The sequence below is a fragment of the Protopterus annectens genome, chromosome 2.part2 (assembly GCF_019279795.1).
Source record: "Protopterus annectens isolate FY-2018-M chromosome 2.part2, PAN1.0, whole genome shotgun sequence".
In the NCBI taxonomy this organism is placed as follows: domain Eukaryota; kingdom Metazoa; phylum Chordata; order Ceratodontiformes; family Protopteridae; genus Protopterus; species Protopterus annectens.
The window spans coordinates 748248668-748260706 of NC_056730.1; the positions used below are offsets into that span (position 1 = coordinate 748248668).

The 12039-nt window shown below is 39.1% G+C and overlaps 1 protein-coding gene across 1 annotated transcript in view; it reads left to right on the forward strand.

The window, feature by feature from the left end:
* Positions 1-12039, forward strand: part of FAM172A (family with sequence similarity 172 member A) — a 2873056-nt gene that overhangs the window by 585293 nt on the left and 2275724 nt on the right. The window contains exon 5 of the mRNA XM_044064137.1: positions 3427-3492. Coding sequence (XP_043920072.1) covers positions 3427-3492 — 66 coding nt within the window. The remainder of the gene's footprint in view (positions 1-3426; positions 3493-12039) is intronic.

Below are 12039 nucleotides of genomic sequence, written 5' to 3' on the forward strand. Positions count from 1 at the left end.
ATAACTTATCAAGTATTGCCTTCTCCATTATTTTTCCACAACATGAAAGTAGACTTAATGGTCTATATGATTCTGGGTTTGAGTCTTAAGTGCTAAAAGTGAAGCAGGAGGGTTACAGATGGCACTGGATACAACTGCCTTTTTTCAGGAGAATTCCTCCCAATTCTCCGAATCAAGATGAATTTTATCCTTGGGTTCTTTAATATTTACTCACCATGGGAGTCATAGAACCACTGCTTTTAGATCAAAGTGCAAACGCTTTTACTCTGTAATGTTTCTGATTTCCAAGAAAGAAGTTTTTTGAAGGCCAGTCCTAGATATTTTCTTTCTAAATCTGTATTCAAAAGAACCAAAATTCAGAATGCTGACCCTTCACTCTCTGTTACCTCTCATCCTTGCTTTGAATATCATGATAACATTAGATCTAAAGGATACTTATCATCACATTCCCATCACCACAGCCTTCAAGAAATTTCTCAAATTCTCTGTCTGTGTTGCATTATCAGTTCTCAGTATTACCATTTAGGTTATCTGCGGCTTTAAGGGATGGTCCTTTGCAGACTGCAGGGCATTCATATAATTCCTTACTTAGATGATTTACTTACCTTTGCAGAGACTTTTCCCAGATGTCAAGAGTCCTTAGCATAGGTTTCATATCTTCTTACCAAACCAGAGTTCCAGATAAATGTGCAAAATCCTTCTTGACTCCATCACATAGGATTATACTTCTGGACTGCTTTATGGACACATCTCAGCTAAAGGCTTTCCTTATGCAGAAGAAGGTAAATTTTCAGATTTTTATCTGGAAACTTTCTTGAGCTTCTCTGGTCAGTCTAAGGCTTCTGCAAAAGAATATCTCAGGATTCTAGGGTTTTTGGCTTCTATGATTCTCATGATTCCCTTCAGAAGGTTATACATGATAAAAAATCAGTGGTTTGTAAAGAGCACATGGACCCAGCTTCTTCATCCTCTGGAATTTCAGATTCTGGTGTTGGACTCTGTCAGCTGCATTGGTGGACACAGCAAATGACTCCAAATCCCGGTTTCCCCTTTTCTCCTCAGATCCCAAGTTAGCCCATAACTATACACAACTCAGATTTTGTTTGGGAAGCAGTTTCTCTGGGGGGGGTAAAGGTGCAAGGCCTGTGGAATTCTTAAGACAGATCAACACAGATAAATGTCAGATGTTGTTTGTCATCCTGCCTTAAAATCGTTTAATCCTGTTTGGTCCCTTGGACCTCTTCAGGTAATTATGGACAACACCACAGTGATGTAGCACATAAATAAGCAGGGGGTAGAAGGTTGTATTCTTTGTGCAGGCTGGATGTCTAGGCTTGGGAGGTAGCTCTACAGCATTCCTTAGCCTTCCAAATATCTTTTATTCTGTCAGAGCAAAATATAGTGGCAGACAAGCTGAGCCAGGACCAAGGCAGACCCTCACAAATGGTAATTCAATGAGGTGATCTTCTAGGAGGTGATCCAGTTCTAGGAAACTTCTCAAACTGATCTGTGTGCCACCTTTCAAAACAGACAACTGAACAAATACTGCTCCAGGACTCCTTGTAAGAAAGCCTGGGTAATTCTGAAGATTCAGAAGGGCTCTCCAGAAATCATTGTGGTGATTGCCTTTAGGCCAGGCATTCTTAGTTTACCCTTTTTATGGTATTGTCCAAGGGTAGTTGCCAAAAGCTTCTTTGCAGACTGGACCTACTCACACAAGACAGGAGGAGCTTGATACACCCTATTCTCAAAGTGCTTCAGCTAACTACATGGATAATTCCGTTTTGATACCTTTTAGGTACCACTTTCATGACAACATGCAGCAGGTTTACTAAAGGAAGCAGGAAAACTTGATACTAGGCAATCTTATATTGGCAAGTGGAAAAGATTTTAGAGTTGGTACCAAGCCAGTAACTAGATCCCATCAGGGATTAGGTAGCACTGGTTCTGAAATATTTCTGAGTTACTTTTCTCTGGTCAGTCTTACTCCTTCATAAATATACATTTAGTGGCCATTTCGACTTGTCTGCTCATGGACCCTCCCCTTTCCTGGGATCTTAACTAACTTTGTGCTGGAAAAATTAACTGCTTCTCCTTTTGAACAAGCTCATCAAGTTGATTTAAGGTTCATCACCTTGGCGTTTGTGGAAATCTACTGCCAATCATTAGCAGACGAGAGTTCCGCTGTGGCGACCCCTAACCAGGAAAAGCTGAAAGACAACAACAACACAGAAGATGGTACTTCTTATTGCTCTGACATATGTAAGAAGAGTGTCTGAGTTAGAAGGTCTCATGATGGGTAAACCGTATCTGGACTTCCACATAAGCAGGTTCTCATTAAGAACAAATCCTTCATTTCTGGTGAGAGTTGTTTCAGAGTTTGAATCAAGCAATCAATCTTCCAGTGTTCTGTCCAGATCCTCAAAACGAGGGGAAGGGATTCTGCATACTCTGGGAGTGTATATGCATCTCAGGGACTGTTGTGACATAAGTAATTCCTTTAGAAAAGCAGATTTTTTTATTATTTCTTATTGTGGGACAAAGAAGGCACATCCCATTGTACAACAGAATATTTTTGAAGTTGTTTCCTCGGCTGTTGCCTTTTATTATACCCACCATGGTAAATCAGTTCCAGGCAGTAAAAAAGGCATTTTGCATTACAGCCCTGGCATTTACAATGACATACTGGAAAGAGGTGGACTCTACAAGCATTCTAGTGGCAGAAACTTGATCCTGTGTTCATACTTTTGCAAAGTATTGCAAACTGGATTCCCTTTCCAAGTCCAGGACTAGGACCATTCTCCACAGGCTCCTGGATCCTTATCCTTCCTCATCCCAGGTTAAATGTGCTTTGGTAATCAACCTATATAGCCAAAAGGGTACTTGAGCAGTGAGAATGATGAACATAGGACAGATATGTAAGATGAACTTACCAGAACAATGGATATTTAAATTTCTCACTTCTGCAATAGCTGTACCCCACACACAATATCCTCCTACTTCTGTATATAGTTAGTGGTTGGGCTAGAAAGTTATTTGTTTCGGTTTATATCTTTTAGAGTTTCAGGATGAGTACACTGTTCTCTTTGTATGGGCAAGAAAGTCCTGAAGATTGCTTCACTCCGACTACTGAATTTCTGCCACTGGCTTGACCACTTAGCGGTTAGAGTGAAGGTGTGGGAGAGAGGCAGAGCTTTATGAATCTGGCCAGTGCTTGTGTCTTGAGCAAGATAGAACCCATGTAGCTAAAAGGCTATTGCAGCAGTGAGGAATTCGAACATCTACATAACTGTACTTTTTGTATGATTTGTTGCCACTGTAAGTGCTAGCGTAACATTAATGCATTATTTATCTTTCCAAAACTGGGCTTAAGATATTCAACTCTTTTCCTTTGCAAAACTGATTAATTTTTTTGTTCATTTATAGGTTATCACACAGTATGTCTATGGATTGTTAGAAAATGAATGTCATCTGCAAAAAATAATGATACCAGTAAGTTGAATACTTTTACTAGTTGCTTTTGTTAGTTTATTTTCCTGCAAAATTCAGGACAACCTTTCTGTTTCCTTGCTTTACAGTAGCTGCTACATATGGAGTCTGAAATTTGAATCTGTAAGCATTTTCATAGCTTTTCCCAGGTATAAGTTACAGTTCAGCAGTAAGACTGTTACTAAAAAATCAACAAAGCAGATGTTGACCAAATAGTGTTGACCATTCCCATTTGTTTGACTTGGTAGCTCAGGCGGATATAAAAGACCCCATCTATTGAAAAGAGTAGAGGATGTTTCCTGATGCCCTGGCCAAATTTCCCCTAGTAATATAGATACTGCTTCATATCTCCTCTAAAGAAGAGGCAGCTAGCATAGTGGGACTAACCTGGTCAACAAAAGACAAATAAAATAAAAGTATATAGCGTGTGATTGTTTTGTTGACACCATTTGGTTAAGACCCATTTTGTTGAAAATGCAGGGCCCATAATACAGCTCATCTCAGAGGTTTTAGAGTCAGGTTTCAATAGAATGTGCTCAATATTATTATTGCCTACAAGGATAATTGACTTTTATGAATGTAATCTTACACACACACACACACACACACACACACACACACACACACACACACACACACACACACATTTTTCATATTCATTACTTTTACAACATACCTTACCTTTGTCATTTTTGCATTATTATTTGACTAACATTTTATTTTATATGCATTCATTTCTTCGGTTGATTATTTTAACAGTGCACTAGCAATTTCACTTGCTGTGTATACAGACACAGCAGTTAATTAGGTCATTTATGTTTCTTTTAATAATTTGACCCTTATTTCATCATGCTCTGGAATGCAAATATGTGTTTAGGCAGCTCCACATCACATTGATGTTCATGAGTTAAAGAATCATGCAGTTTATTTAATTTATTCTTTGGCAGTAGTTGTCAGCTTAGTAACATAAGCATGTGTAGTATGTGTAAAAGTTTGTACTCTTACAAAAAAAAAACATGTCTGAAGAATGACGTTTGTTTTGGGCTCACACTAACTTACTGCAATTTCCCTCTAAATACTACTATTCTTTTTTTCTTCTCCTTCAGAAAAAAGTTAAAGTTAGTTATGTTTATAACACCTACAATGATATGCAGGATTCAAAAACAATGTACCTCTTCAGGCTTTTCAGCTGATACACGCAGTGAGGAGTATGTCAAACTTCTAGATCCAAAGATTCTTGTTTTCTGGCATTTTTCTAGTGAAAAAAAAACATTATTCAGTAGTTCCACACACACAAACTATTTATAACATATACATACAATTAGGAAAATGATATCCTTATTCTTCCCTTTGGTGTTTCATCAGCAACAAAGATATTTTATGAGCTTTTACAGAAGTAATTGAAGGCTAGGAAGGTGATATAAACATAATTGGTTGGTGACTTCTTAGTATGAGCTCAGGACCAAGAAATGAACGACAAAAAACATATAAAGCTGCTAAATTGATATAGCATAATGTGAGGGTATATGCATGTTAAGATAATGACAAAATGGTTATATAAATGCTAAATTAAAGTAGCTTAAAGTCAGAATGTATGAGTGTGTGTAATAAATGGCTCTTTAATCAGAATGGGATTCATTGATCAGGATCATTCAAGTCTAATTCTTTTGAATAGAAGGTAGAATTATGGGTAAGATCATTGAACTCTTGTAGACAGGGAAATTTCCTGTTAACAACAGGGTCGTACTGTATTGGAGTTGTTATATTTAGAGTTTTGAGGATGTGGGTTCATGGGGGAGGGGCTTTCCTCCTGTAAAAGTGCTGCTTCTTTATTAAAGATGGTATTCCTTCATCACTTTTGTTTTTGTTGATTTTATTAGTGTGCTGTCTCTAAGCTTGATTAATTACCGTGAAGCCAGCATTTCAAGTTAAATAACAGCAAATGTAAAATCAGAATAACAAGCCTGAAAGATTTGATCATATTGTAACATCAAAGAGTCTGAAACCCGATAAAGAAAATGTCTTAGTACTTGTGCAGGTGCCAAGGCTAGAAGACAAACAGGCATTGAAGAAATTTCTAGGAATCATGCAATACGTTTCAATATTTAATACCTAATGTGAATGCGATAGTTTTGTCTGCTAGAAAAGGAGCTGTTAAGATCAGTGTTTGGGTATGAGAAATCCCATTGTAGTATGTATGGAAAAGAAGTTGGAACAGAAAACTACCACAAATTCTTGCAAAGCATATCCAGAAAGTCTTTTTACAAGACACCCCTAAGACTGAAGAAAATGTAACTTAATATTCCGAAGTATCATTTAAAAGTGATACGCAGACCAGTCACGAAATTATGCATTACACATGTGCTGAGTAGAGCATATTTGTTAGAGAAGCAAAAGGAAGTGACAGAAAGTATTATTTAGGTAATACCACAGCCACCAGTGACAGAAGTAGTAAAATAATTCAGGGATGTTCTGTTACTGATTTAGGAATGCAGTTATGGAAAAGTTTTACAGTGAAAGAATGTCTTGAGCAAATACTACTACTACTACTACTAATAATAGTAGTAATAATAAATACATACATTAAAAAAGTCAGTAAAAAAGAAATTCAGTCCTTTTTCTTTCCAGGAAGAAATCAGTTGTGTCCAGGAGTTCATGTTCAAAGCTGATAAAATAATAGTCCTCTATTTACAGTGAAAACTACTTGAAAGGATATGAGGGCAATAAATGCAGTGCTTTGACTAAGAATTTCTGCTCACATTGATCAAGTAGTCCAGCTTTGTGTCATCTACAATACATACCGTAACAATAGTTCAAAAGGAAGAAATGCATGCTTACCCAATTCTAGATTGTCATTGGATTCTAGTGCGGACTGATTTCTCTATGTCAAAAAAGCCTTCTATAGGCTAAGCCTTAAACAGGTCAATTGTGATTGATGGTGTACCTGGGTAAAGAAAAATAAATTAATAAATAAGTATATGTGTGTATTATTATTATAGTTTCCTAAGATAATCAAATAGATGTACAGACGAAGTGCGAGTATTAATTGTTGAGTTTGTCCATATTTTTGAACAAAGGTATATCTGATGTCTTCTGGACAGTAATCCACAGTACACAAATCAGGAATTCAGAAGATTTGTACTTAAGTGGGGATTCTGACAGATATATAATATCCAGTCTATGCTACTACTTTCCATTTGAGCTGCTGGAATAAAAACTGTCCAAACAGTGCAGAATCTCCTGAGAAAAGTTATAAAGATTACTCTTACACAGTTTTAGAATAAAACAGTATTCTGTTATAGATATTCAGTCTGTCACCAGCTCAGCTGTTGATGGGCAGAAAGTTGAACAGTAGATTATCTACTTCAGCTATATTAGTGCTACCTGAAAATTAATTTAAAGTAAAGAAAATGTTGAAAAGAAAGCAGCAGCAGCAACAGTAGTAGTATGTCAGACACTGTCATACATTTGTTAACTAGGTAATCCCACTGGACACGTGTCTCTTTTAGGGGAGACCTAGGAACACTGTCTGGTTAAGTGCCATGCTAAGAGTTGCACAGTAGGCAAATGAAGTTGGAAAGAATCAAACCCTGTACCCACTGGTTACAGGAAGCAACTCATTAACAATTTGAAGCCTTAATCATTTGCACTAACAGACTTCAAGACCAATGTACAAGTGTGAGCCAGAGTGGGAATCCAAAGGAAAGTATGTAGTCTGAACCTGATGTATTTGGTAAAGCAGCTGAATCAAGATCCTTTTACATATGAGGAAGATGGAAGCTGTATAGAAAAAAAACTCATTTATACAATACAGATGCATCAAAACTAAAGTTATAGGAGGAAGAGCAACCTACAGTGGCACAACCAGTCCTGTTTTAAGAATACAGAGGCCATGAGAACTATGATGTTCAAGAGCTGCAAAGGGAGTCTTCAGACGTCTTGTCTTTTTTATGTATAATACAAGAACTATCCCGAAAGGATGATCAGAATTCTTGTGTTATGTAGTACTGTGAAATTTTTCAGGTATGGTAAACCACTGAAGAATCTCTCTCTCTCTATGTGTATGTATATATATATATATGTATATATATGTATATATATACATACATACACACACACACATTTCATTGTTGAAAGGTATTGATCAGGAGAAGGCTACAAAAAATTTCCACAGCATTGGATATACCATGGAACACAGTGAAGACAGTCATCAAAAAGTGGAGAAAATATGGGACAGCAGTGACATTGCAAAGAACTGGACGTCCCTCCAAAATTGATGAAAAGACAAGGCGAAAACTGGTCAGGGAGACTGCCAAGAGACCTACAGCAACATTGAAGGAGCTGCAGGAATTTCTGGCAAGTACTGGTTGTGTACTACATGTGACAACAATCTCCCATATTCTCCATGTGTCTGTACTATGGGGTAGGGCTGCAAGACAGAAGCCTTTTCTTACACACAAAAAACATCCAGGCCCGGATAAAATTTGCAAAACAATACATCAAGTCTCCCAAAAGCATGTGGGAAAATGTGTTATGGTCTGATGAGACCAAGGTTGAACTTTCTGGCCACAATTCCAAAAGGTACTTCTGGTGCAAAAACATCACCAAAAAAAACCACCATCCCCACAGTGAAGCATGGTGGTGACAGTATCATGCTTTGGGATTGCTTTTCTTCAGCTGGAACTGGGGCGGAGTGGACTGGTCAAGGTGGAGGGAATTATGAACAGTTCCAAATACCAGTCACTTTTGGCTCAAAACCTTCAGGCGTCTGCTAGAAAGGTGCTGATTAAGAAGAATTTCACCTTTCAACATGACAGTGACCCCAAGCATATATCCAAATCAACAAAAGAATGGCTTCACCAGAAGAAAATTAAAGTTTTGGAATGGCCCAGCCAGAGCCCAGACCTAAATCCAATAGAAAATCTGTGGGGTGACCTGAAGAGGGCTCAAGAGATGCCCTCGCAATCTGACATATTTGGAGTGCTTTTGCAAGGAAGAGTGGGCAAATATTGCCAAGTCAAGATGTGCCATGCTGATAGACTCCTATCCAAGAAGACTGAATGCTGTAATTAAATCAAAAATTGCTTCAACAAAGTATTAGTTTAAGGGTGTGCACACTTATGCAACCAGCTTATTGTACTTTTTTTTTAATAGATTTTCCCCTAACAGATTTGTTTGTTGTTCAATTGAATTGTACAGGTTATAGGTCACATTAAAGGTGGGAAAAGTTTTGAAATGATTTATAGTGGTCTCATTTTTTTATATCACAAAAAACTGGCATTTTAACAGGGGTGCGTCCACCTTTTATATCCACTGTACATATATTGTTCTAGAGCAAAACGTGATTCTAATGAATAAAAACTTGCATAAGTAAAAGTGTGTGAAATTGTTCAAAATGTTTCAAATTTAATATAAGTAGCACGTGACTTGCTGTTCAAAGGGAAGTCATGGATCTGAAGTCGGTGGTTATTTTAGTTTGAAGTGATCGACAGTAATACATGCTGTCTCATATGTGTATGGGGTAGATATATTTTATTGTTTTAAAAATGTGGTGGTATATATATTTAAAACTAATGAACTAGCTTCAGTGATGTATATGTCAAGTAGTACACGTATAGTTCTCACTTGGAATATAGACTTTATGGAGGTTAGAGCCCCAACTTCTATGTCTCCCTTTTATTTATTAAACCTCCTGGCAAGACTAGTGCGGACATAGTAATCCTTCAGTTCAATAAATAAAACAAGGAGGAAATCCATTACTTTAAGAACCAAATACATGTAATCCCAGTTGACTCAGTTGAATGCATTTTTTTTAATCATTCCAGCTGTTCCAGATATGCTGTGATTCTGAAAGTATATAGATAGCAGTAGAAACTTGGTCAGAGGTGATGCAAACATTGACAAAACTGGCTGGCTGTCTGCTTAGGAATCTCCTCCAGATTTTTGTGTCCATATGAAAAGCTGGTGTAAGTGTGTGTGTGTGTGTGTGTGTGTGTGTGTGTGTGTGTGTGTGTGTGTTTCTTTTTTGGGGGAATCAGCGTATCACTGACTTCAGATTCCAGTCTTCCCTTGTGACTCCTTCCTTTCCTATGGCCATAACATTGAGGAGCAGTTTTACGTAACCCTTCTCAGGATGGCCCCATCCCTCTGGCTAAGAAGACCTTAAATACATCAGTGTGTGCAATTTCTCATAAATAGGGAGAGGAGTGGAGAAGAACCCAGCCACTGGGGATACACAAGCCAGTGCATTTCTTTGTGGCGGTCCCAAGCCTGGATAAATGGGGATGGTTGCGTCAGGAAGAGCATCCGGCGTAAAATTTTGCCAAATCATACATGCGGACAACAGTACAGATATACATACCGGATCAGTCGAGTCCCGGGTTAACAACGACCGCCACCAGTACTGTTGGCCAACAGGGTGCTGGCAGAAATTGGGCTACTCTTGGCCGAAGGAGGAGAAAAGGGGGAAGGCATGCCCGAAGGCAGGTAAAGGTTAGGACTGTGGTAGTGAGGGTTGGAACTTTGAATGTTGGCAGTATGACTTTTATAGGGAGAGAGCTAGCTGATATGATGGACAGAAGGAAGGTTGATATATTGTGTGTGCAAGAGACCAGATGGAAGGGGAACAAGGCTAGGTGTATCAGAGGCAGGTTCAGATTGTTCTATCATGGTGTGGATGGGAGGATAATTGGCGTAGGGGTTATCCTGAAGGTACAGCTTGCCAAGAGTGTTTTGAAGGTGAAAAGAATGTCGGATAGAGTGATGTTTATGAAGCTGGAAATTGATGGTGTAATGATGAATGTTGTTAGCGCATATGCTCCACAAGTTGGGTGTGTGATGGATGAGAAAGAAAAATTTTGGAGTGAGTTGGATGAAGTGGTGCTGACTGTACCCAAGGGTGAGAGAGTGGTGATTGGAGCAGATTTTAGTAGGCATGTTGGTGAAGGAAAGAGAGAGGATGAAGAAGTGATGGGTAGGTATGGTGTTAAGCAAAGCAGTGCAAAAGGTCAGATGGTAGTGGATTTTGCGAAAAGGATGGACATCGTTGTGGTAAATACATATTCTAACAAGAGGGATGAGCATAGAGTGGAGGAAGATGCACACAGGTGGATTATATCTTATGTAGAAGGGCCAGTCTGAAGGAGATTGGAGACTGTAAAATGGTGGCAGGTGAAAGTTTAGTTAGGCAGCATAGGATGGTGGTTTATAGGATGACATTGGTGATCAAGAAAAGGAGGAGGAGTGTGAGGGCAGCGCCAAGGATCAAATGGTGGAAATTGAAAAAGGGTAATTGTGAGGTGGAGTTCAGGGAAGAGTTAAGACAGGCACTGGGTGGCAGTGAAGTGTTACCGAATAGCTGGGTAACTACAGCAGAGCTAGTAAGGTAGATGGCTAGAAAGGTGCTAGGTGTGACATCTGGAAAGAGGAAGGAGGACAAGGAGACCTGGTGGTGGAATGAGGAAGTACAGGAGAGTATACAGAGAAAGAGGTTGGCAAAGAAGTGTGATTGTCAGAGAGATGAAGAAAGTAGACAGGAGTATAAGGAGATGAGGTGCATGACAAAGAGAGAGGTGACAAAGGCTAAGGATAAGGCGTAAGAAGAGTTGTGTGAAAGGTTGGACACTAAGGAGGGAGAAAAGGACCTGTACCGATTGGCTAGACAGAGGGACCAAGCTAGTAAAGATGTGCAGCAGGTAAGGGTGATGAAGGATAATGAGGGAAACATACTCACAAGCGAGGAGAGTGTGTTGAGCAGATGGAAAGAGTACTTTGAGGAGCTGATGAATGAAGAGAATGAGAGGGAGAGAAGGTTGAATGATGCGCGGATAGTGAATCATGCAGTACAGTGGATTAGCAAGGAGGAAGTAAGGATAGCTATGAATAGGATGAAGAATGGAAAGGCTGTTGGTCCAGATGACAAACCTGTGGAAGCATGGAGGTGTTTAGGTGAAATGGCAGTGAAGTTTTTAACTTGTTTGCTTAATGAAATCTTAGAAAGTGAGAGGATGCCTGAGGAATGGATAAAAAGTGTTTTGGTACCAATTTTTAAGAATAAGGGTGATGTGCAGAGCTGTAGTAACTGCAGTGGGATTAAATTGATCAGTCACAGCATGAAGTTATGGGAAAGAGTAGTGGAAGCTAGGTTAAGAAGGGAGGTGATGATTAGTGATCAGCAGTATGGTTTCATGCCAGGAAAGAGCACTACAGATGCGATGTTTGCTCTGAGAGTGTTGATGGAGAAGTACAGAGAAGGTCAGAAGGAGTTGCATTGTGTCTTTGTGGACTTAGAGAAAGCATATGACAGGGTGCCTAGAGAGGAGTTGTGGTATTGTATGAGGAAGTCGGGAATGTTAAGAGAAGTATGTAAGAGTGGTACAGGATATGTACGAGGGTAGTGTGACAATGGTGAGGTCTGCAGTGGGAGTGACGAATGCGTTTAAGGTGGAGGTGGGATTAAATCAAGGATCAGCTCTGAGCCCTTTCTTATTTGCAATGATGATGGACAGGTTGACAGACAAGATCAGACAGGAGTCCCCGTGGACTATGATG